The following is a 25,727-nucleotide window of genomic DNA, read 5'->3' as shown; positions in this document are numbered from 1 at the left end:
GTGAGGAGATCCTGTGCATGGCCGATTGATGATGCAGTGATGTTCCTTCCACTTGCAGATAATGGCTCCAATACTGCTTACTGGATGATTCTGAAGTTTTGAAATGCATCTGTAACCAGTTCCATTGATATGTTTTGCAACAATAATGTTGCAAAGGTCTTGGAAGAGCTCTTTGCTTTTACCCATCATGACATGTTTCTTGTGTGACAACTTGGTAACGAAAAACCTTTTTATAGCTCATCAATATGTACTAACCCAGCTTACATTAATTTGCACAGATAGGAGGGATAATTACTCTCTAACTATGTATAGATTCCAGCTCGTTCCTTGCCTTTGTGTAGTTTTTTCTTAGTGTGTTCAATACTTTTTCCCTGTGCCATTCCACTTTTTTACTCATAACTCTACTTAGGAACATTAATGTTTGGATTTTTTAATATGTGTGGATTACCTAAGTTAATACTAATGTCTGTAGAAAATTTCATGCGAATAGCCTCTCTGGAAGTATACTTACTGGAAAAAATTGACGTGTTCAATACTTATTTTCTCCGCTGTATGTGTAATGTATAGTGTTGGTTATGAGATAATTGCAAGTGCCATTGCTTTCCTAGTGATTATTGTTCCATGAAAGCCATCATTAATTTTAACTTGATGTTTAAGCATGGTTGTGCGTCCTGTAAAGGAAAGTACCGATTTAAGTGTTCTAAAGAAAACATCAGTAGGGTAAAACTAACCTGTCTCACAATGGTCTAATCCTAGCTCATGTTCCCTATTAGTGGGTGAACAATCCAACGCTTGGTGAATTCTGCTTCACAATGATAGGAAGAGCCGACAAGACCGTATTATCTGAACTTCTGATGTTAAAATGAAAAGGCAAGAAAAAGGGGTTGATGTGCTCTTCAATCACATATCATTTATTGATGCTCTCTAGACAATTACAAAGTAAATGCCAAACTATACATACGTTACAGTGAACTGTAAACAGTCCAGAAAAAGTTCAGACTAGTGTTGGACAGGAGTAGCAGGCAAATCCCTTTAACTGTTGGGCCCTTGATCAACTTCAAGGTTTACTTCATAAACAGCTAAAGCAATACTACTTTTTCTGAATTGATATCCTAGTTTTTAAACATGGTCATATTTGTCATATATAAGGCGTTTCAGGGGATAAGGGATTTGACCACCAATCCTGCATAACACAATGTCAATCTGGCAAGTTGTACAAACATCTAGGTCACTGAATTTTACATCAGAAATTATAAAACTGCATTCACTCAAACTAAAACAGTTATTTAAAAATATTACACCGGCAGATTATATCTGATAATCTTTATGTCGGCCAACAATTATAAACCCACTCTAAAGGGGCTAACTTGAAGTCAGGTAGTGTCTAGTCAGGCTATGGAAAGCATTGGTTCCAGCCTTCTGCTTTCCCAGAATTCCTTGCTGTAATAAGGATCCATGCACCAACAGAGTAAACAGAAATTCTAGGTACGTAGAACAGCTATGGGTGAGCTGTTCTCCCTTTGATCCCTGATGTTACTACGGAATTTTACCCTTTGTTGGAATGACCTACCAAAACTCCCGATTGTAGGCAGCACAGCAAAAGCCCTCGCTTGTGGATTTCTTGTTAATAGCCAGAATCTTTTGGGCACATTACATATGATCTACACATCTTTGTGCAATGAAATGCTGATCTGCTTCATAAAACATTATGTAAAGAAATTGGTTTGTGGGTAGCAGATTGTCAAAGGGGGTGAGGGGGGGATCAGTCTACTTAGAGCACAGTACTTGTGTGTGACATAATTAACTGAAAACAAATATTTAAATTACATGTGTTACTGGCAACGTCTACATTTTATGTTATAGAATTTACATGTTCTGTCAAAATCATACAGATGCCGTTTCATACCTCACTGAGGTCCATCTAACTGAGTCCCAACAGCTACATACCTGCAGTGTGGACCCTTCGGTGTACCCACTAAAGACAATCCACTTCCTGGTATTCCGAGTAGTCTTCAGATACCACAATGCATGGGACCTTGTTTCAACATAATTAGGCTTCACCTCTTGTCCTCCTCATTCCATCCCATCACTACATAATATATATCTTTATATAGATTCAGCTCACCATTAATCTTACAACATCAGCCCCCTGCTATCAACACACAAAGAAAACAGAAAACAGCTGCTCAAGAGGGAGACACATACACATTTTGCCACAAGTGTTCCATGAGATCTAAAATAGCAGGTTCCTATCAGGTTCATTGACGTGAGTTACAGGATGGCACTTCCCTGTGGACTGAGAGACAAGTCCCGGCAGTCTACAGTTGGCCCAGTGCAGGACGTGTGTGTTTCCCTCATTTTAAGGCAAAAAGGTTAGATAAGGCTCGGTCATACAGCCCCGGACAGCACCCTCAACCTCATATGGATGGAGTTATCCCTTGGTATATACAGATGTGTGGTAGATATGGCTAAACTGAAACTACACAGAACATCAAGGATTCCAGAGTGATCCAGCGATAATACTATAGTTAACAAATACCAGTGTGAACCCAGCCTTATTATATATTTACAGCTGGACATAGATGTATTTTAAAGGCCATTCAGGCTACTGATCTGAATGGCTAAAGAACTGGACCTCCAAGGAATGTCACTAATAGTACAGCTTTAGGAATGAGACAAGTAGCCCACCAATAGAAACTGCAGAACGGAAATTACTGAGAAACTGGCACGAACCGGGGACTGGATACAGTATATAGAAGCTCAACGACTCTCCTGATAGTGATGAGTAAAAGATCATAAAGTGTTTTTTTTTCTTCTCACCCATAGGGACCAACTCATTAAGGCAGACTGCATTTGGTAACAGTAGCCTGGGTAAGGGTTGGGGGTGCTTGTTTACAATAGATGTGGAACCACCCATCCAAAACCCTGAATAAATTGCCTAACTGAAAATATAATAACCAGAAACTTCGTATCATTATGTCTGTGTACGTGTAAGGACCACCAGTGAGGTGTTTTCCCATGACCAAAATATGCATGTGTCTGTGTATGTGACAGTGTTGGGGGTAGGGGGTGAGGGAGGGGTGGGGGGCTGTCATTTGAGGGCTAATGACAATGTTCTGTGATGTCTACTACCACTGCCTTCTTCCAGCTGAACAGAAAGTAGCCCACCCCAGCACCTGCTGCCACAGCAATACAGAGGTAGCCATTGTAGGTCATGAACACCAGCATGAGGAAGTAGCTGACAACCACCTGGATGATATGCAACACCGTCTGAAGCGCGTGCGGGAGACTCAGCATCCGCTGCCTGAAGGGAGAAACAAACAAATGGTAAAACTCAAAGCCATGTTTAAACTGCAATCACTTAAGCTCAACTGGCATGAAAACACCATACACAGTGCTAATGTCTTCTAATGCCAAGGAAGCTGTCAATTAGACAAATGTCTAGAAACATAATAGAAATGATGTAATGTTTACTAAGATACTAAATACAGTGCTGTAAACAAGTCTAGACCATCCTAAAGCCTAGCCTACACCTTACATGACATCATAAGTTACCGAGCGGTAATCCTTATATAACTAGATGTACCGCAGAGCGGTACAAAATATGACCGCCGCCCAGTCCAGCACATTTTTTCCACAAAAAGAAATCACGCTGAAAGGCCTATATGATTCTAACTGTCTCACTAAATTGCATTATGCACACTCAATTCTCACTGGTATCTGCTAGACAACAAGTCCCAAAACATGATTAGTTCATAGATTTCACATGTAAAATTCATTTTATACAACCCCACCTCCATCTTGCCTGTTCATAATTCTGAGAAATTCTTGATTGTTTGTGATATGTTTATGTTATGTGTGTGTGTGTGTGTGAGTGTGTGTGTGTGTGCGTGCTTGTGTGTGTGCCTGCGTATGTGCCTGTGCATGGAAGCGTACATATGTCTACTGTGTGAGTATATGTCATACGTATGATTACTGTGAGTGTGTGTGTGTGCGTGTGTATCTGTTTGTGCACATGTGTGCACATGAAATGGGTTAACATGACCCCTGGAGGCAAATATATACGGGAAAAAAATGGTCATCCTAGGCCCTACAGTTCTCAAGATATTCACAGAGAACTGTGTCTGGCCTAACCTCCTTTCGGGGGGTCCAGTCCAGCGGGGGGGCTACAGATCAAAACGAAAAATGACGGTTCCATGCTATCCATGTGGGGGTACATGCCCACCAAGTTTTGTGTACCCCGGTCTTTCAGTGTCCCGGGAATCCTTGTTGGTGTACGTCACTAAATGTACACATAAATTATTTTATTGTAAGGCCCCCCCATGAACGAAAGTACACAAAACTTGGCATGCATTCGGAGGGTGTCATAATGATCCTACACTTTCAATTTCGTGCAGTTTTGATCATGTCAGCCAGAGATATTGTGATGAAAACACCTACATTTTTGCTTTTTAATTTTTAACTAGGTGGCGCTATACATGAAATAAGTGGTAATGGGATGGGTTGACATGGCCCCTTGAGATCAACATACAAAAAAAAGGTGGACCTCCTAGGCCCTACGGTTCTCGAGATATTCACAGAAAACTGTCTCCGGCCACCTACAGGCCATTTGGTGTATAGTAACATAAATTAATTTATTGTGTGGCCCCCCATGAACGGAATTCCACGAAACTTGGCGTGCATTCAGAGGGTGTCATAATGATCCTACACTTCCAATTTCGTGCAGTTTTGACTATGTTAGGTCACAGATACCTGCGATTACAACACCTCATTTTTACTTTTTTGTGTTTAACTAGGTGGCGCTATACATGAAATGAGTGGTTATGGAATGGGTTGACATGGCCCCTTGAGATCAACTTACAAAAAAAAAATGGTCCTCCTAAACCTTACGGTTCTCGAGATATTCACAGAAAACTGTGTCTGCCCTACCCTCCTTTCGGGGGGTGCAGTCCAGCGGGGGGGCTACAGATCAAAACGAAAAACGATGGTTCCATGCTATCCATATGGGGTTACATGCCCACCAAGTTTCGTCTACCCCGGTCTTTCAGTGTCCCGGGACTCATTGACGGAAATTTGGACATGCGAAAAAGAAAAAAAAAAAAGAAAAAAAAAAAAAAAAAAAATCTGACTAAACCTATATGACCGCCGCTTCGCTGCGCGACGGTCATAATAAGATGAGCAGGAGCACAAGTCCACTGTTGTATTCCCTTGACTGTACGGCAGTACATGACTTCAACATCACTGTCAAGTTTGCTGATGACACAGCAGTAGTTGGCCTCATTTCTAAGAACAATGAGCAGGCTTAATTGAATGAAGTAGACAGACTTTCAAACTGGTGCCAAGACAACAACCTACTCCTAAACGTTACCAAGACTAAGGAGATGTTTATAGATTTCAGGCGCGATCAGCAGAATGTTTACCAACCACTCCACATCAACGACTCTCAGGTGGAAAGGGTAGAGAGTTTTAAATATCTTGGTGTTCATATTTCTGAAGATCTGACTTGGATCAAACATGTCAATTCACTGGTGAGAAAGCCAGAGATCCCAGTCACCCCAACAACTGCCTCTTCTCTCTGCCCTACGCTCTGGGAAACGTTAGCGCTGCCTGCGGGCCAACACAGAGAGAATGCGGAAAACGTTTTTATCCCCAAGCTATCCAGATACTGAATGAGGACTGTACCAAGAGCAGTGGAGCACAAGCATTTTGGAAACACGTCATGCACTTTAGACATTACTTCTTCTTCTTTTTCTATTTATTTCCTTATTTATTTACACATTGCACAGCCATGGGAACAGTGGACAAAGCATTTCACTACATATACTCTGTATACATTTTGTGACAAATAAATTTGAATTGAATTGATATTACTGTATGTGGAGTGCAACATCATGAAGAAATAACGATACTAGCCAGAAACAAAGCTGGCACTTTTGCCCAATCACACACTACCTAAGACATTGGTTTCAAGACAGAGGAAGGATGTTGACAAAAAGCAACACAATGCCCTTTTGCCACCTAGGAGGTATGTAGGGAGATGTAATAAAGCAAATGGTTAAAGTCAACTGGCATGACTAAGATTTACATCGGGCATAAAAAAATTCTCAATCTGCCAATTGGAATATATTTGAGACATCAGCAAACTACAACGGGATGTCTCTTTAAAAACCTTTCTTTGTTTCCCCGATATTAGTTATTGAACAGCAGATCTAAGCAGACCAGGCCTATCTGTTTTCCATGTTTGAGTCACAGTTTACCAGGGAAAACAAGTAGGCCAATGCCAGGGTGAGAGGATGGTGGAGGGGCGTTTTATCCTTTGTTCAAGTGAAATGAAGCTAAATAGAGTGCAGGCTCCAGAGGGCCATGGGCAATTAATTATCTCCATAGACTTTTCGAAAAGATTCTTTAAAAGTTACCATAGGACATTAAATGGACCTTTAATGTGAGAGAATGCCATTTAAAATATAATTTAATATAATGGATTATTTAAAAACTAACAAGGTTAAAGGAACAGAATGGAAGAATTGATATGCTCCTTGGCATCAATATTTAATTACATTTAGCCCTAAGATGGTACTATGTTAGTCAAAAAGTCATGATCCCACCCGATCAACAATGTTACATGCAATGTTAAGTGCAATATCAAGTGTCCTTGTCACGATTTTGCAATGTCAGAGACCTCATTCTCCGTATTATAAGTTATAAGAGTTTGAATCCCTTATTTTAAGTTCTACCTTTTCATCTATTTTAAAACATATTCTGCCACCATGATTGTTGTTTCGTCACATAGCTGCTTTTAGCTATTTAAAGTGTAATTCCGGAGTAATTTGAACCCAGGGTCTTTTTCACCATGACGAGTAGTACACCCCCTCGAGAGCTAGATTACGTTGATCGAAGGAGCACCGAGTTTGACCGGCTTTAGCGTTTACAGCCCAAATAGCCAACAATGCAAGCAATAAGCTCCAATCGCTAAACGCATCCAAACCGCCATTTTTTAACCACTAATTGAAGTTGGAAATTCACCGCTTATGGCAGAGGCCTGCCATATCTCGTTCTTACACAAGCACACACAGACAGCCTCTCACACAAGCACACACACACTCTTTCTATCACTGACCCTGACATTTTTTCAGCTGTTGCTAATGCACAAACTTTTATAGGAAAATCATTGTCTTAATACAGTATGTGTTCTGATGTTGACGTATGTGAGACAATACATTGTGATTATTTAGTTCCTGAGAACAGGTTCTCTCTGGATGGGAGCTCTTCAGTTAAGCAAGATTTACTGACAAAATGTGTTAGTTCATTTATGTGTTATACAATGAGTCTAACATGTCCAACTGTTGATTGCTCTCCTCATCAGATGAATTTCTCCTTGGTGATACACCCAAATGTTAAGCATGATATTGATACATGCAAAGGCCAATCATTTCTACTACTGGTTGATTCATGTAATAAACTTTGAATCTTTAGAGAACACTGTTGTTGTTGTTGTACAACGTTTGTTTGTTGGTGTGTCTTATTGCTTCCCAGCCCTGCCTTTGAATCTTTTCCCATCATGAGCCTCGCTCGTCGCTTAAGCTCCCAGAAAGAATACAACGGGGTATTCAAGGCTGGATCTCGCATGCCGAGCGCAAAGGGACACTCATTTCCAAGGTTATGCAAGGAATACTAGAGCGGTATTCGGAATATACAGGGTATTAATTTTCACTAAGCACGTCACTTCTAGAGTAGACTGAATAGGGTCCCTACACATAAAACAAAGCATCAAGAACTTGTGTGGACCGTGAGTTTATTGGTGAAAAAGACCCTGGGTTCAATTTACTCTGGAATTACACTTTAAACACATATTGGGGTCGCACCACCACTCCACCTCTCAAAACTTCCTTAACCTGGAACTGTATCGAAATCATTTGTTTAAGAGAGAAACCTAAGGGCTCGCAGCGCAGTCTTAACTGGAGATGATGGTGAGAAGGAGAAAGAAATATACTACTCAAGGTGGATTTCAAAACAACATCATATCTCAATCAGCTGGAAGTGTACGTGTTACTACCATCACAGACTGACCATCTTTATCAGTACTACTGATAGCAGCCACCACAGTAAACGTAAAGACCCTCTGTCATGATTTCACATTCTGGGAAAGGGACTAATGGCAGGATAAGACTACCTTTGGCAGATGTGGAGAGTGAAAGGGCGCAGGTCAGTTCAGTTCATGTTGTATTGAACTGAATCAAATGTGACGCAAAGATGCCACTGCTTTTTGGATACACATACATGCTCTAAAATTCCTTGAATTTGACATTTCTAAATTTCTACACCAAATTCCTTTTGTGTGCTGATTCTGGAATCAGGTGAGAAGAGGTTTTTTTTTTTTTTTTAAATACATATACAGTTTAAAGATATACACTGACACAATAAAAGGGTAAAACTTTGTTCAGAAACCATTCACAACTTTTTCAGCACAAAAACAGGATGTTCTACATTCTCACTTACCCAACCGTTTTGTGGGTCTCCATTAATACAGTTCCATCAGCGCCAGGGACAGGCATAGAGTTGTACCGAACGTTCACTTGGTTCCGTCTGAGCAGGAACTCCCTGCCAATCTTCAGTCCTTCGTAGAACACAGCTAAAAGGAACACGCCAATGCATGCACCTGCCATCTCTGAGAACAAAACAAAGACAAGTTTAGGTTTTATCAACAACTGTCAAAAACAAACCCTCTAATAATATAGAAACAGGAAATAACTGTCAATAACTCTATAGGAAATAAGTGGTATGTGAATTAATCAATTTTAATTCATCTATTTTAAACAAACAATAGCCTCTACCAATCTAAACATGTTCTGGTTCAGTGTTGTCCCACTGACAGATGAATTGAATTTTTCCTTGTGTGTCTGCTCATTTTGTGATTTCTACACCCTTTAAGCCAAAAAAATGGAAAATGGAATCACTAACCCCCAGGTGTGTTGATAACAAGTCCAGCAAACAGGAGCTCCACATTTTTGCAGCCAAAGTAGAACGTCATTTGCTGTAAGGGAAAAGGGAAAATTTTACATCAATATTGACAAGTACAAAGAGAGTACAAAAAAATGTGCTTTGATTGTACTTCAGCATGTGAGGTACATAGGGAATCACATAAAACGAATTGCCTAATTGCATGTGATGCAAGCGACAAAATCAGTTTCGATTTTACTCAATTTAGAATGTCCTATCTGGACGGGAACAAAGCAGTGCTGTGCAGCGCGATGCGGCACAACGCAGAACTTTTGTCAGATGCCCTGTTTCTATCTCCTTTCGGTCGCTCGCGTTGTTCTGCTATATTGCACAAGGATTCAGGGTGGACAGAGAGCAATTTAATGCTATGCAACAGTCGGACGCTCGCATGCAGTTAGGCTGTAGTGGCATCTCTGACAAGCGTTGGAGAAGCCCACTCACCATCATCATGTGGCTCCCACCGGCTCCACCGTGGTCCCCATGATCCATGGTGTGGTCCATCCTTCCAGTCATTGCAGGCGGCGTAGTGCTCTGCACATGTCCATGGTGCATACTATGGTCCATCTCCCTGTTCAAGTAATACAGACATGAGAGACGGAGAGAGAGAGAGAGAGAGAGAGAGAGAGAGAGAGAGAGAGAGAGAGAGACAGAGAGAGAAAGAGAGAAACAGGTACAGTTAGAAATGTATAGCGTACTTTACTAAGGATTTGTGAGTAGAGTAGCTGAGCTGGGGTACCACACATCTTTTTTGACACCACACTCTGTCAGACCAAATCCGCTGAAGAATGTCTGGCATTCAGTGCACCTATGTACTCTCTATGGCTTACCATGTCCAGCATGTCAGATCTAGTTCAACTTCCACATGCACAATAATTTAAGCCCATGTTCGGAACAGAAAACCTTAAAATTAATAAAAACATTTTGATACACAAACAAACTCTGAACTCTAAGGCCCTGTGAACTTGGCCAACCTCGTTTTATAAAAGCTGCGTAATGACCACCTGTGCCATCTGTCTGAGTGTGGGTATAGAGGAGTAATCACGGTGACAGTGACCCTAATGCCCTATTGCCCGAAGAGCACTAGCAGCGTCAAACTGAGATAAGCCACATTGCTTAACCCGTCACTCTCTGGTCCATATCTCATTACAGAATACACAGCAATGCAATGCTTTAAAGACTTAAGTGTGAAGCCCTGCAAATCCGCTATGCCTTAACTACTCACTTAGGACCTAATGTTATACTCCTACTTTACAAATGTGAACAGAATACACCAAAACTGTTGGAGTTATACCCAATACGAAAAAGTGAATACTTTATGAATTAATAAATATAATAATAATAATAATAATAAATTATATAAAAAGTTAATATAATCGGTTGTGGTTAATTTAGTGGAAAATTTTGTTTTATTGTAGCCTAATGGTGTTTAGAATATATTAGAATACATTGCTAAAAGGTTTTTCTGACAGAGAGAGCATCCACACCTACAGAGCACAGAAGCACAGAAGACACACACACACACACCACCCTTTTACAATTACTGTCTGGGGCCTGAGTTCCCTGTTTTGTAGCCTTCAGGAAGAAGCAGCACACAGCCACTTGAGTGTCCCATAAGCACCCACTCTAATCTGATGCCCTGGCAACCTCAGGCTACAATTCAGATTGAATTGGCCCTTGTAATCTAATGGTGGGCAATGTAAAACATGATTAGTTTGAACAACAGAAGACCAAATGCTTTGCTAAAGGTCTCGGATGGCCCGGGGGCTTTGTTAGTTGCGTCCGAGTAAGACTGGAACTGACAGACTAGGGAGGTAATGAAAAAGTTAATGAAATGACACAGGGGCCTATGAGAGATCAATATCTGTGGCCAACGTCGTCCATGTCAGAGATGCTTGATGCTTGCCCAGCACATTTAAAATGGATCCTGCATAAAAGCTGCATGACTTCATTCCAGTATCCATACAATACAACATACAATACAAAATAAATAGCATAAACGTGAAAATACAAACTAAACATGACTGAGAAACTTCAACCAGACCTGCACCAGATGTTTATTGAGCCTAAAATGTTCTCTCTGAATATACAGTAATGGTAGTCATTCATTGCAACTTGGGAAAGGGTTAGAAAGGAACATTTCAATTCAAAATGATAAACTTTGTTTTGGAAATCTCCCATTATTTAATTCTACAAATTACTATTACAACTGGGTCAACTTAAGTGTGAAATTCGAAACCAAATACTAACTTGATTAAACATTCTTTCCTAATTTATTGTATTAGGAAAAGGAGAGTTTCTGAGAAAAATTTGGTCTCTTGATCATAATCTGACCTAGTCTTTCTGACTACAATCAAACTCTCTCCCACAGGGATAATCATAGAGACATGCTTTTTCACATCAGTGACTTGACCACCATTAAAAGGATTAGAGACACAACTGCACGAACCCAAGTCAATATACTAACATGCCACAGTGTAGTTACGATCATCTGCTTTACTATTCAATGTCAAATTCATGATATTATTCTGGCTGAAGACAGCATAACATTTGAAACCAAACCAGAGTTGCACAAACCTTCAGGCACAAAGTTTTAGAGGTTCTCGAGTAAGGAATTCCCCACCGCGAGGTCAACTCACTCACCCTACTGTGTCTTTGTCAGAGAAGCTTGCCAAGAAGGAAGGGAACTCGGTAGTGATCACGTAGCAGCTGCCGCGTAGCCTTCTGATCCTCAGCACACCGATGATAAGTGCATCAGTTCAGAGAGTGCACAGGTAGGTCACAGTGCACAGTCAAAGATATCAGGACAGCTTCTTGACCCGCCTTATGGTGTGACTGTGTGTGAGATGCTGAGAGTGTATTTGTGTGCGTGTGTGTGTGTGTGTGTGAACTAAGATCCCCTCCCATGACTGACTCTGCTCATGTGATCTTGCTCCTGCCTCTGATTTCCTGCCGCTGCTACAAAGCCAATCACACGGCTTTGTTCACTCCCACTAAGGATGGACAGAGAGGCCCTCACAGTCCTTATCCGCTGCCCCTCCACTGGGCTAAATGTAGCCAGAGCCCAGCCAGAGCCCAGCCAGAAAAATGCAGTCTCTCGGAGTTTCCTTCCCTTATTTGATCTAACCTCAAAGGATTCACTTCCCTAAAAAAAAACATTATTGTAGTCTTTTAATTTAATCAATCTATTTTATACTCTTCAGTGTTTCCCATACATTGACTAATTTGTGGCGGCCCACCACAATATCAACATTGACCACCACACAATGATTTTCTATGTTGTACTATTTAAATTGGATGAAATCCTTTCATTGTATAGCTATGCTGTAATTTGCACAGCCTCTCCTTGTCTCTCTGTCTCTCAATGAACCTGCACGCATGTTTAAAGAAAACATTTTTGGCATCATAACCACGCTACACATATTTGTTCAAAAATGTTGCATTCAAGATTCAAGGTAACTCTGCACCCCCCCCCCCATTACCTACCACCACAAATAGAATTCAATTCTCTGGGAAACACTGCTCTTTGATTTAGTTGTCTTTGTATCTTCTACAGCATGAAGGGAAAAGGAGACGTGTAGCCCTAAGAGATCATTAGACTTGTCCTCCAATGTGACTTAGCCTACTTTCCCTTATATTGTCCATGTCTAATGACAAAGACAGATCTTGTGTTGCATCTGGGGAGAATTCTCCTCATGCGTCGTCACATGTCTCAGCTGGCACTTATCAGAACTCCTCTGTGCTCAAACGATTGTGGAGAGGCTCCCTATGCTCTGCTTCAGGGGCCTATCCATGGAGACTGGATGAAGTCAGTCACTGATTCGCTGAACAACAGAAGCTTGGTTGATCGCTTTTATGTGTTTTCCAAAGACATTTGAGAAGAACTGAAGATACCAATCCGAGGCAGCGGAGGTACAATCCATTCCAATATGATACATGGATTGTTCATAATTCTATTTAGAGAGGTCAAAGAGACCACTTACTGTGCGATGTCATTTGCATTCCATAACCACTGGGTACAGAACAAACTGCTCCATTTACAAAGATTAGCCTATATGTTGCTTCAGAGGTTCATAGCATTGTCATTATCTTTATGATTTCTACATACAGATAACTTTAAGCTGGGGTCATAAAGACTCCAGATAAGAAACAATAAAACGTGACCCATGGGACAGCCTTTGCAGTGCCAGCCACCTATAATTCCAAACTAATCAACGGCAAATGCTAGGATAGATCTTACAATTCAAACAGCTATCCAGTTATGAGAACACATGAAGTGACAACATGCTAGTAACTTGTAGAGGAAAGTTTTACTCAATACTCAAAAAAATGTTAAGCCTACAAACAAAATTTCTACAACAAAACAAATTTTGTTATGGTAGGATAGGCGTTTCAACTAAATCAATTTTGTTGCGATGCCTCAGCCACTGTCAAAGTTCTGTCTTCTTCAAGGAACAAACAAAAACAACCTTGCCATCCCCTCCACCCCCCTATTTATCATAGTTGATTAGCACAGAGTTTGTATTTTATCCCTACATTGTGTTTTTTCTGCTGCATGAACAAGAGGTTTCAGGACTGTTTTTTCCCTACTGCTTATTCATAGTAGACGTGTTCTTATTGAACTTTAATACAGCTGTATATATGCTACTAAGGAACAAGTCTCATTTTCAGGTGAAGTACATCCATACATGGGAATCTAGACCATTTAGCCTTTAGCCATTTCGTCCACGACAAGTTGACTGCTGCTTACAGCACCGACTAGTGATTTTAATAGTTGAATAGTTGCCAGTACAGACTAGTTGACCAGTGAATAGTATCATGCTTATTACCGATAATGTTTAGGCAGATTTAGGGAGATCCATAACAGACTTTATAATTGACTTTATAAATCAATGCTTTATAGGGTGTTATGAATGTTTCCCGTAGCGTAGGAGGTATTGGCAATGACTTCTGGCTTATGTCCTTGACGGTCAGCTTATTTGGTCTCTTTGGCTCTGTTTTCAACATTGACCAAGCTTTTGCATCACCAAATCACTGATGTGATGAACAAACAGACATCCAACAGGCTCCACATTTCATAATACCTCAAACAACCATCAAGGAGGGGGACTACAGTAAATACAAAGTCAGACATTACAGCAATGGTGTCACCACATTTGTGACATTTGTGTTGTAACCAATGTGTTCTCCTTAGCTGTTTATTACAAGTTTTTTCCTGGTAACCTGATTAAGCAATGTGGCACAATTGAGAGTGGGGTTGGTAAGCATATACCACAGCTGTGATTTGGCCATAGGCACAAGGCCAGGCTGAGTGCCGCAAGTAAGACATGGACAAGGCTTTGAACAGGTTCGCGAAACGAAAACGGAAACCAGAAGCTTTTGATTTTTTGCTAGGAACAGAAACGAAAACAGAAACTCTAATTTCAAATTGAAAAAACAAATTGAGCTATGTAAGAAGTGTAATGGATATGTGTTCAGTTGTTTGCCAATAAATGACATGGTAGAAATTTTCCTTGTTTTAATTCCTGTATAATACTGAAAAAATGGCATGTCAGGCATGTCAGAATTACAGTTACGCCGCTTACATAATGTAGAACAAAAATTATAATTTTAAAGTCCTAATGATGAGCCTACTTATTTGTATGTCCCATAGCTGACATGGAACGTTATTAACTTCTAACGTATATTAACATTCTAACTGGTTCAGGAACGTCAATTTTAGGGTTGAACCGAAAACCGGAAATGTTTAAATATTGTTTCTGTTCTTTAGGAAAAAATCTGGTTTAAAACCCTGGACATGTCCTTTACCCCACAACCACTAACATGTCTACTAATATCAACTAATCGAGTTTAGAAACATCAAATTGTGTTTAAAACTATCATTTATTTAGATATTTGTTCATTCACCCCCCCCCCCCCCCCCAAAAAAAGGGTTCCAATCTTAGGGCCAATCTCAATTCTCTATTTTACCCCTTCCCCTTTCCCCTTGCGCGTGCACGTGAGACGAAGGGCTATCTCAATTCTCATTTCGATCGAGGGGTAGGGATAAGGGCAAGGGGTAGATACCCCTTAAAACCAAGTAAGATCTGGAGCTTACTTGAAACCGAGGGGTAAGAGAAATACCCAACATACAACGCTCACACCGGAAAAATAAGCACACCGAGAGGTTCATTGACATGAAATGTTGGCATATAAGGATTATAAAATTAAAATGGTAATTGTTTTATGTTGCATTCAATCTTGTGACCATATATTGAAGGTCCTGTTCTTCACGAGGAAGTTTTCAAAAATCGCTGTTTTGTGAACGTTAACAGCACATCATTATTTGCGCGAATGTCTTGCATTTTACATATTTCCATGTCTGATACACCGCGAATTGGCAGCATCCCATGTTAGAAGAAATGTAAAGTCCAACAGCAGCTAAATTCGCTGAACTTTTTTACCGCTCGTCTGATATGAATGCTGCATAGGCCTACTGCTGCCGACTCCTCGCATAGCTATTACAGGTAGCGATTGCTTCTGATGTCAAGTAACGACCATTTGGATATTATTGTAAAATATCGAAAGAGTTGTGGGATGTTTACATAGCAAACTGTATGTTTATTTTGTCCCCCATCCCTGTTTCATTCACCCGGACCAGAAGGTAGGCTGCGAACGAACATAGGCATGTTCTGCTGTTGTTGAAATAATTCCTGAACGGTTTTATTCCGAGCTGAAAATGCAATGATAGCCTATTTGACAGAAGACAGGTTGCTGACAAAATATTAGCTTTCAGTGTGGTACGATCTCTGTACATTACGTTAATTCAAGTGTTTAAATCATCCCGCTCTCCCTTATAAGGTATCTCCCATATATGGTTGGCTAGTGGTATCTCATTTCCAAGGGGAATATTCTTCACCCCTATGTCTTGCCACTCGGTTTCGAGGGACAAGGGCTAGGGGTAAGATGAAGGGATAGGGGAAGGGGAAGGGGTAAAACAGAGAATTGAGATTGGCCCTTAGTCTTGGCGTGTCCTGTTGAGAGCGAAAGTTCAGTGAAAAAGGCTTTATGCTTGTGCACACAATAATTTAAATAGTCTACTTGCTTGTCTATGTCACATGATAAATTGAACATCACAACATTTACTCCATATTTCCTCACTCAATAACTGTCAAATGTGACATTATGAAAACACCCTCATTTTGAATTAATGGGACGTTCAAGTCGAAGTGATTACAGGGGTGAGGAATCAGAGCGGGGATGTCCTGATCCCCACTCTGGAACACCTCTCTTCCAATTCCAAATGAATTAGTTTGAAGAAACCTAATTGAGTAGCCTACACAAAACTATAATAAAGGCCTAAAACAAACAACTGGTCTAATGCTACCTCTGTGTACACTGCTTCACCGAAGTAGCCTACGCAATATTTGATAAGTTTTAGCTCAGCAGTTCAGTCAGAAGTAGCTAATGCATCCCTGGTCAAAGACAACTCAGGTCACGGCACTTGCTCTCATGTTACAATATAACTACGACTTCCAGGGAGACTTTGAACCCTGGTCTGAGCCATAGCCCATAAAGTAAGGTTTCTAAAGAATAAAGCAAGACTGATGCTTTATGTGCACTTACAATTTAACCTACACATCACTTAGTATTTTGATGTCCCACATAAAAACAGGCCATAAATTTCAACTACAAACAAGGCAAAACCTTAATTTCACCTGCTAGTAATTAGGGACCTCACACAATGGTTAGGGAAATTACATAAAGTTTGAATTATCATACACAACAAACAAGCCTAAGCGGTACCTTAACAATGTGATACATCAGGATAGAACACAACTAGCCTATCCAGTTGTCTACACATCTTTCACACTTCACAGGAATTGTCAAGTGGGCACCTTTCTTAGGGCCCGTGTCCACCAATCACGTTTTTTGCGCTGACAGCTCCCTCAACCTCATTTTCAGATTGCTTCAGTCAAGTGTTTATTTTTGCTAGGTTTTTATTGGTCGTAGAGAGAAGTGACATTGACGAGCCCAGTGCTATTCTAAAAGTTGAACAGATTTCAACTTTCAGCGTTCTAAGCGTTGTGGGAAAAAACAGTCAGAGCCAAGGGCTTTTTTCCGCCGAGGGCGCTGATCGCTGTGAACGCTGAACTTCATAGGATTTGTATAGAAAATAGCCGGCATGAGCACAAAAAAACGTGATTGGCGGACACAGGCCCTTAATCTAACCCTTGGTTGAATATGAATTAAATATGGTATGATGTAGGCCTAGCCCAACTACAGAAGATGCTGGCTAGATCAAATAGATTTTCCTGCAAACACTTCCATCACAAACATCAAATGTCAAAAATATCCATTAACCTAGCATGTCTACCCGTTATTGAGAAAAGAAGTCTTTGGCTTATGCATGCTTATCTTAGCTTAGAAATCTAGACGCACCCTAGCGGCAGCGAATTACATTTGCTGCCAGGGCTAGTCTAGCAACTCACGGTTTGGCTTGAATTCCCTGCTACTTGAAAACAAAGAAGATGGATGTTGCTGTTGACGAACAGCGTGACACGTTAAGCTTTTTTTTTAAGTTGGCAAAAGTTTGAACTAGCCAACTAGCTCCGCTGGTGGGAAAACGCATGGGACTCGTATCGCTGTCCTATTGAGTGCAGAGAGAATTTGAAAGACAACCGATTATCCCGCCCCTCGGACTGAGCACTGCCAACGGTGAGTGCCCAGACCCTACATTTTAAAGTGGGTCTGGCTCGTCAGGCTATGCTTATCAATTATTGCCGCATCTTTCTGACCCATGGTTGCCCTTAGGCTTTCACATGCACATGCACAAAGACATGGACACATTACACTTCACGGTTAACCTCTGACAAGGCCTGTTTCAAATGCCTTATCTGGAGTGACAATAAAAACTAAAAATTTACTATTGTACATTTACTACAGTCTGAACAGAATGGTCAACTGTGTTTTACAGGGGTTTTTTACAGGGGGAGGGGTGTGTGGATTTTGTTCAGCCTCTTTTTTTTGTCAAAGTTCACAAGCCCATACTTTAAGAACTAAGCCATGTAGGAGGCTCAAATTTTGCATGCTGGTACATAGGAATAGTATGTAGCAAAAAATGTCACGTTTGGTCTGGATGATCCTGCATGGCCATAGCTTTCCCTCAAAGTTGATAAAATGTTACTGGAGTTTTTGGCTGGGCTCTGTTTAGGCCTTCAGAAAACATATTTGTACTCAACATAGATTCTTCATTTATTTTCCTTTTCCTTAATTTTTTCAGAATTTTTTGAGACCTAAGTGCGTGGGCCCTGGTTGAATTGACGTGGAATGACCCCATACCATGGTTAGGCTCAGAATTAGGAAAACCAAAAATAAAGTTCAGGACAGGTTTAGCCTAGTTGAAACCTAACTCATTGTCTTGAGTTAAAAAAGAGAGAAAGATATGTGCACACACACACACACACACACACACACACACACACACACACACACACACACACACACACACACACACACACACACACACACACACACACACACACACACACACACACACACACACACACACACACACACACACACACACACACACACACACACACACACACACACACAAAAACAACTCTTCCTGGTTTATGGTGCCCGTGTTTGAAGACCTGTTTTCCTCAGAACCCAACAGCCAAGAACAACACGGTGAAGTTCACTAGCACCAGTTGCTGCTCAGCAACACACTCGCTCACATAAAGCGCTTTCAGACATACGTGTAAGACCGGAGGTTCTGCCGATGTGAAACGTTGGGGCCGTATATCTGAACGACATAACCGGTCATATGGAAGTCCGAATTCACCCGGTGTTTATACTACCCCCGACCTAGTATTTCCTCCGGACATTATGTAAATGTGCTGTGTCTGAACGAGGCGTAGAACATGCGGTTAAAATTCACACCTAGTGAGAGGGCGTGTTGGTGACGTTTCTTTCGTGCGTCCATGTGGTTAAATCTGACTTAAATGCCAGTGTTATGATGGAGTGGCATAGTGCTGTCCAGAAAATCTCCGACATGGAAAGATGCAGACATCACGGAGCTACTGTCCATGAGGGCATACAACATTTTGATAAAACACATGAAGGGAATGGCACGTTGTAGCCTACAACTGCATGGCAAGGCCAAACGAATTCAAAAGACTGAATCATCATAAGCAGAAGGCGCTGAAAAGGCAGTAGCCTACAGCGACGTCGTTGACGACAATAACAGGAGTATTTAATAAATTGTTAGCCAACACGGTTTTCTGTTCATTGATAGCCTTAGGCAGAATTAGGCTACAGAAAAGAATACAGGATTTTTTTCTCTCCCGGCAGTAAAGACAGTAGATTCGTGTTTAAAATTAAATGAAAACTAAAGGTAGGCTATAGGCTAATTATGCATATGACCATCCAGAGGAGGCTGGTGATCTGTCAAGAATGATGAAGATCGATACAGATGGTTTTATTGTTGCTGTCATTATTACCACAAACACGAATTGACAACGAACCCATGGCGATCGTGGGTTATATCTTGCCTGTTTATTAGGCCATGCACAGCCCTGTCAGAACTCCGTGTAGCATGCGTACTGGCAGTTTTCATAAACCATCACCAACTAGTTCGCACTTTGGATATATCGTTGGATTGTGAAAAGCCCAATTTCGAATAACTACAGTACAACAGATGAGGTAGGATGCATCTTTTGCAATTAGAATTTCGTGTTGGTGAGACCTGTTGCCTATCAGTAGACATGTCATCTCGAGTTCCACGACAGCTTATGCCACCGAAATATGACACTGAAATCCTCTCACTATTGGAGTCGCTCAGATAGAAACAGCTGTAACGTGGTTAGGACACTTTTGCTGTGGAGTGGAGACGCCATAAGTTAGGTGTGGTTTTGACAATCAGAAAAGCAATATACTGAAATAGTTTAATGATGTAAAGTCAAGTGCTGGTCTGGTGTGTGTGCACGCAGTTTTTATTGAGGAGTCGGAGTGGCAAGGGCATTATAAAACTTCTCGCTCTTAGGCCTACTCATACACCGCATTGAAATGGCGTAGCTGTCTAAATTCAAATCATATCATGCTAGGGGAGAAATCGTGGGACATCCATTATTTTGTTATTCAGCACCCATGGTCAAAAATATGTTCCCGTGCGCCTGCATTACGTTGAAAACAGATAAATGTGTTTACTCGAAGCACACATACAAATACTGTATGTGCGCACTTACGTGACTATCCTACTTCAAGTATTAGCCTACGCACAATAGATTTATCTTCTTTAGCCTATAATACATAGGCTACACTTTGTAAACAAAAAGCAGCTGTGACAGGCAGCGGCCGCATATATTCTGCGTCATATATCTCGCATCTTGTGAACTCTAAGCCCCCACCCCTCACTCGACAACCACACGGAGATTCTGTAATGTGCGTGTATGTCGTTCACACATACGTCCGTATAAGGTCAGTATTAGGTCCGCAGGTTAGCATCATATCTGAATCATCCGAAGGGTAGGACCTCCGTTTGACAAACCTCCGCATGTACTCCGGAGGTTATATCTGAAAGCGCTTATACTTACATACTTTAGTGACTAACACTATAATAAATTGTTTGTAAGCAACGTAATATTGTTTACCCAGGACATTTTCTCATAGGGAAAAGTGCTACAACTAACTGAGCACTAAAGAGCGTCTGACCCTCTTTCCAGTGACACAGCCCCCAAACAGTAAACACAAAAGGAGCACTGTTCCCCTGACCTGTTCCTACGCTCAACTCTAAACAGACTCACACCCACGGAAAAGTGCAAGGTCCCTGCGAAGAGTTTTATTTCACTGGAGCAATGGACAAACATGAAAGAAAAAAATAAAAGATCAACTCAGCCGACAAAATGCATAACTCAGTTTACAAGGTGAAAACAGATATCTTAACTGATTCTAAGCATAGGAAGAATCAACTCAACGACCTTAATCTGTTTGATCTAACCCTAACAATGCAGATCAAGACAGTACGACTGGAGATTTTGGCATGCTGCTTAAAACACCTTCAAGCTTTTGTCTACAGTCACAATGGGCCAAAAATAAGCATGTCGCCCATGGTCAAGATCTTCCACATTCCTTCTTGTATTTGTGACACATGCTGAGTTAAAAGAAAGGCTGAACTGTACCTGAATTATTCTTTCAAAACAAAGAGACCAGTCGTGTAATTTGAACAGGAATGCAAACACGAAAAGGTGCTTAAATTGCGGGAGATCTTATCATGTTCATAATTGCCTTGGAAGATGTTGTTTTATCAGTACGCATTTTAGAAATTTGCACAAACCCATTTCTCGGTGATTTCGATCAGCTGTTGTCCTGTAACATTTGCTAATGTTTTTGTTTACACTGGCATGGCCAGCAAAGGCAAACTTTAACGTTTGACCTATTTCATCCTTCACTTGTTCAATCACAAAGTCGACCTGCAGTAATCCCAACTATAACCCCAACCTACTCTGATGCTGATTTCTGGGATTTAACCAGCTCATTACCAGCTCATCTTAGTCAGCTATAATCGACTGGGTTTAGAACTACACAATTCCAATGCTCAATTTGCTTTGCTAAAGTCTACTTTTACATCTTTAGATGCTGTGGGGGAAACAAGTCCACCTCAATTTAATACAAGTTACAATCTAGGCCTACTAAACACCAGTCAATATAAACTGTGTAAGGTTAACAGGACCAAATGATTATTACCGTGCACTGAACCATGCCATAATTATTTCCTTCCAGAGGAACAAAATGTAGGACACCGAGAATCAGTTGAAGACCCCCGTCTAACTTTACATCTAGACACATATGTTGGTGCACAATAAACAGAGGTCGGTACCTATCTAACTTATAACGTTTGAAGTACATTCTTGCTAGTAACAATAACTTTAAATGGATAGATCAGTTATCGTTAGCTCGCTAGCAACAGAGGTCACAGGACCGTCTTTTACCAAACAATAAAATAATCGTCGTCTTTGGACAGTCCCGGGCACTTACCGCGTTTCGTACACAAGATCCCTCTCTGATTTCCTTCTCTTTCTCGATTTCAGAGGCAAATCATGGACTTTGTTATCAAAATTTCCAGGGTTGCAGCATTAGTCGTCGGCAACAGATATGCAGCTATCTCTGTTGGAGACGAAAAGCCTTTTGCAATGTTACATGTGTCACACAGCGACCAGTGATGACGTTTAACTCTGAGCCAATGAAAAGACTACTTGAACACCCGCTTCCGCCGCCACATGGCAGTCTGTCGTATGACGCAATGTCACACACCGACGAAAAGTAGAGTAAAAATAGAGAAAAAAAGAGTAACAGAGCCAGTTTTCACTGGTAAAAATGTGTATAAAATCGGCATGTACCTCTATGATTTGTTTAAGTAGTACACAATTAAGGCAAATTTCCACTCCAAGTAATTTCTGGCAAAAATCTAGCCTCAGTGTGAAATGCAGGAAAGATGATAATTCATGTAAGACAGAATAGTGACATCTGGTGGGCATTTTAACTATTGGTTGAATATAACGGTCACGACCTGTTTAAAGATGCACCTTTGCAGTAACTTTCCACAGACCAAGCAGAAACCACAAATATCATACTTAGGTGTTTTCTTGTTATCACAAATGCAGTGTCAAAGCTTGAGACAACTTGAGTGACAAGTGAGAACTTGAGAGAAATGGACAATCATGGGAGGCAGTCTTGGAATACACCATCAGAACCATTTATTACTGTTTTGTTGTGCTGTAGCATCAACTGTAAACAGAGGAATGTCATCTATACATAAAGATTCAGAAAGCCACTGAGGGTACAGGGTTGAGAAAAGAAAAGGGGAAGCATGGTGAATCACATAGAGAGACGTACAACGACTGGAATTGTTTAAATCCGGATAATTTTGATCATCCCATGGGGGTGGGAAAGAGAGGACAGACTCAATCCTTTTTTTTCTCCACAGGCTGTTCTGATAAGACAGTAAAGTGTTACTCATAAATAAACATCACATTGCATAGCAAGACCTACACACACATACAAACACACAAGTGTCCATCAACACAAAAAAAGTGTCAGTCTACTGATCTTTGAGACCCTACAAGCAGGAGAGCACCGCGGAGGCATGAGAACACTGCACTGTGTCTGTCCAACACAAGCTGATGCTGACTTGACACCTATGATCTTTAACTACGCAAGCAACTCACCCTGAAATACTCCCCAAGTATGTACTACAGATGGCAAAGTAAGACACTGCGAGTAATCACCACTTAAAAACCCCACAAAATATTTTGCCTAAACAACAACAGTGTACTTTAATGGACAAAGCCCATTACAAGTAAGCATGGTGCTCGCAATACACAAAAGGTGGATAACCGGGAGAAGTGTTAACTAGGTGAGTGTACAGGAATATTATGTAGTGAAGGTGTGGTGGCCACACAGTGGCAGTTCTTGTTTCAGTGCCTCCTAGGTTCATGTGTTGAATGGGATGGGGGTTGGGGGGCGGCTGGATGGGAGTGAGCAGAGGCTTTTTATCCAGCCACGCGGTAGTTGGCATGAATCTCGGGCTTGATGTCACACACCATCTTCAGCAGGTTGCCCAGCACAGCTTCACGGTTTTGCTGGTAGCTGTTCTGGATGCGGCTCATCTTATCCAGCGTCTCTTTGTCCACCTCCACAGCAGAGTTACCATGGGAACCCAGGGCCTTAACGAGGGAAAGAGCAAATTGAGAGACCCTCATGCTAGAGAACATGACACAATCACTTCCCAGACCCACACCATATCTAATTACATTAGTCTACCAACCTATTATTCTACATAGTAGTAAGTATGCATAGTAGATAGTAAGCAGTTAAATTCACTGCATATTCACTCTTCCACAGGCTATCTATTAAATATCTCACTGCTAAGAACCCTTCTTTGGCTCTTACCGCAGCCTCCTTGGTTTTGAACTCCTTCTCCCTCTGCAGGCGATACTGTTCAATCTCAGCCTGGGCTTCCTCTTTGGCCTGCTTCAGACGACGATTCTTGCCTATTCAATCAGGAATTTAAGTGATATAACTGTTAAATTCTGACAAGATCCTCCTGACAATTCAAGTGGATCTGTATGGAAACCCCACAATTGCATATGGGGAAACAAGAGCTTTTAAATGATCTTATAGACAGGGGGAACTTGGAGAAAGAGGAAGGCAAGGAACAGTGACTTGTGAATCACGTTGGCAAGAGATAAGAGGAAACAGTGGAATAACTTCAAAGTTTATGACTTGAGTAATTAAGAGCTTTAAAAATGACTAGACAACTAGATCATCTGTAGACATACATATGGCAAATTCCTCATCATAACGTTACTGAGGGGGGTAGATGGCACTGCCTTGTTTTCCCACTTAAGCTCCATCACAGAAAATAATCTCCAAGTGCTTATTTTCACAGACCTTTCAGTGCTTGAAGTATCAATACTCGCTGATTCATAAAGAACCTATTTGCTAATATAAATCAACAGACCCTGATGGGTCTCTTAATCATCAGTCTGAATACATTCATTTGAAGCATTAACGCTAGCGATAACAAGCTACTGAGGCTAACGGACAGCTGCGTGTTTCTAATTACATGCCACACGACAAAACGGCAATATGATGAATAAGGCGACAAAACTGACAAAGGCCATGTTTTATTTTAAAATAAATATATTTCAACTAACGTCATACATCACCTAGGCTCTGCCTATAGCTAATATTGACCTAGCCAACGAGGCTAGGTAGCTAATCATGACAGTCGAATTAACTTACGTTTCCTGGCCTCTGCAACCTTCTCTGCTGCTCGTTTCTCAGCCTGCAACAGCTGCTGAATGCCCTGTGATTGACTAGCCATTATTTGACAAGCTGGTCGGATGAATAAAAGCAGAGATGACGGTTTGGGATTCCCGTGTACACTGCAGCGAAGGTCGGCGAAGAACACTGAAATGACTGCTGAGAGTCAGCTGACTATTCGTCAAGCGGACTGTTGATGCAGCCTGGGTAAGGTCACGTGACAAAACCCATGGAGTTTATGGATTTATGTTTGGTTCATCTTTTAAAATACCACTAAGAAGACACATTTATACAGGAAATATGGGTTACAAGTATTAACATTTTGATGTAAAATATTTTGCTACTCTGAGTTGGTTTTGGAATGGTCCTAAACGACGTCTTTAAAAATAATCATACAAGATCGTTTGATGCCCTCTCGTGGCGAAATCATTGTACTGAGCTCTAAATGCCTCAAGTCTGGGGAATCACATTCACATGATGTGTTCCCATTCCCATTGACATCTTCTTTATTTATGTATTTTGCAGACACTTTTATTCAAAGTGACTTACAAAATGAGAATTAACATTCAAGCTGTATTGCAAAAGAGTCCTTAGGTCAACACTAAATACTAGCCTTCTAAAGTCTACAATCTCCATAGCTACCAGAGGATGAGAGAGTGTGCAGAAGTTTACTGTCAAAGTGTGGTTGAAAGGGAATAGTGATAGAAGGAGAAGGAGGTTAATGAAGTAGAAGAAGGGAAGAAAGTAACTCGTAGTGTGCATGTTAGGTGTGTTGGATTGTTAGACGTGTTGGTAGGCTACTACTCTCATATCAGTAGAATTGGTCTTCAAGATCATCTTGAGGAGAGGAACACTCTGGTAGCACTGGCCACCAATGGGGAACTACACATGTGTTTAAGTTGTCTTAAGTAGTTTGATGTAAT

The 25,727-nt window shown here is 41.0% G+C and overlaps 2 protein-coding genes across 2 annotated transcripts; both read right to left on the bottom strand.

Annotated features, from left to right (window-relative positions):
• Window positions 1–884: 884 nt before the first annotated feature.
• On the bottom strand, window positions 885–22,174 carry slc31a1 (solute carrier family 31 member 1). The gene is made up of 5 exons (XM_076284342.1): window positions 22,015–22,174; window positions 9,439–9,565; window positions 8,959–9,031; window positions 8,497–8,665; window positions 885–3,304 (listed from the first exon to the last, which is right to left on the bottom strand). The coding sequence occupies exons 2-5, from the start codon at window positions 9,559–9,561 to the stop codon at window positions 3,103–3,105; spliced, it is 567 nt and encodes a 188-aa protein (XP_076140457.1). The 5' UTR covers window positions 9,562–9,565; window positions 22,015–22,174; the 3' UTR covers window positions 885–3,102.
• A 536-nt stretch (window positions 22,175–22,710) lies between these two features.
• atp6v1g1 (ATPase H+ transporting V1 subunit G1) lies at window positions 22,711–24,977 on the bottom strand. The gene is made up of 3 exons (XM_076284341.1): window positions 24,784–24,977; window positions 23,929–24,029; window positions 22,711–23,702 (listed from the first exon to the last, which is right to left on the bottom strand). The coding sequence occupies exons 1-3, from the start codon at window positions 24,863–24,865 to the stop codon at window positions 23,529–23,531; spliced, it is 357 nt and encodes a 118-aa protein (XP_076140456.1). The 5' UTR covers window positions 24,866–24,977; the 3' UTR covers window positions 22,711–23,528.
• Window positions 24,978–25,727: the final 750 nt, after the last annotated feature.

The sequence above is a fragment of the Alosa pseudoharengus genome, unplaced genomic scaffold (assembly GCF_046254945.1).
Source record: "Alosa pseudoharengus isolate Yale_2024_CS ecotype anadromous, Long Island Sound unplaced genomic scaffold, YU_APseudo_1.1 YU_APseudo_1.1_scf_14, whole genome shotgun sequence".
In the NCBI taxonomy this organism is placed as follows: Eukaryota; Metazoa; Chordata; class Actinopteri; order Clupeiformes; family Clupeidae; genus Alosa; species Alosa pseudoharengus.
The sequence above is the reverse complement of the archived record's forward strand: the minus strand, read 5'-3'. Positions and strand labels throughout refer to the sequence as shown.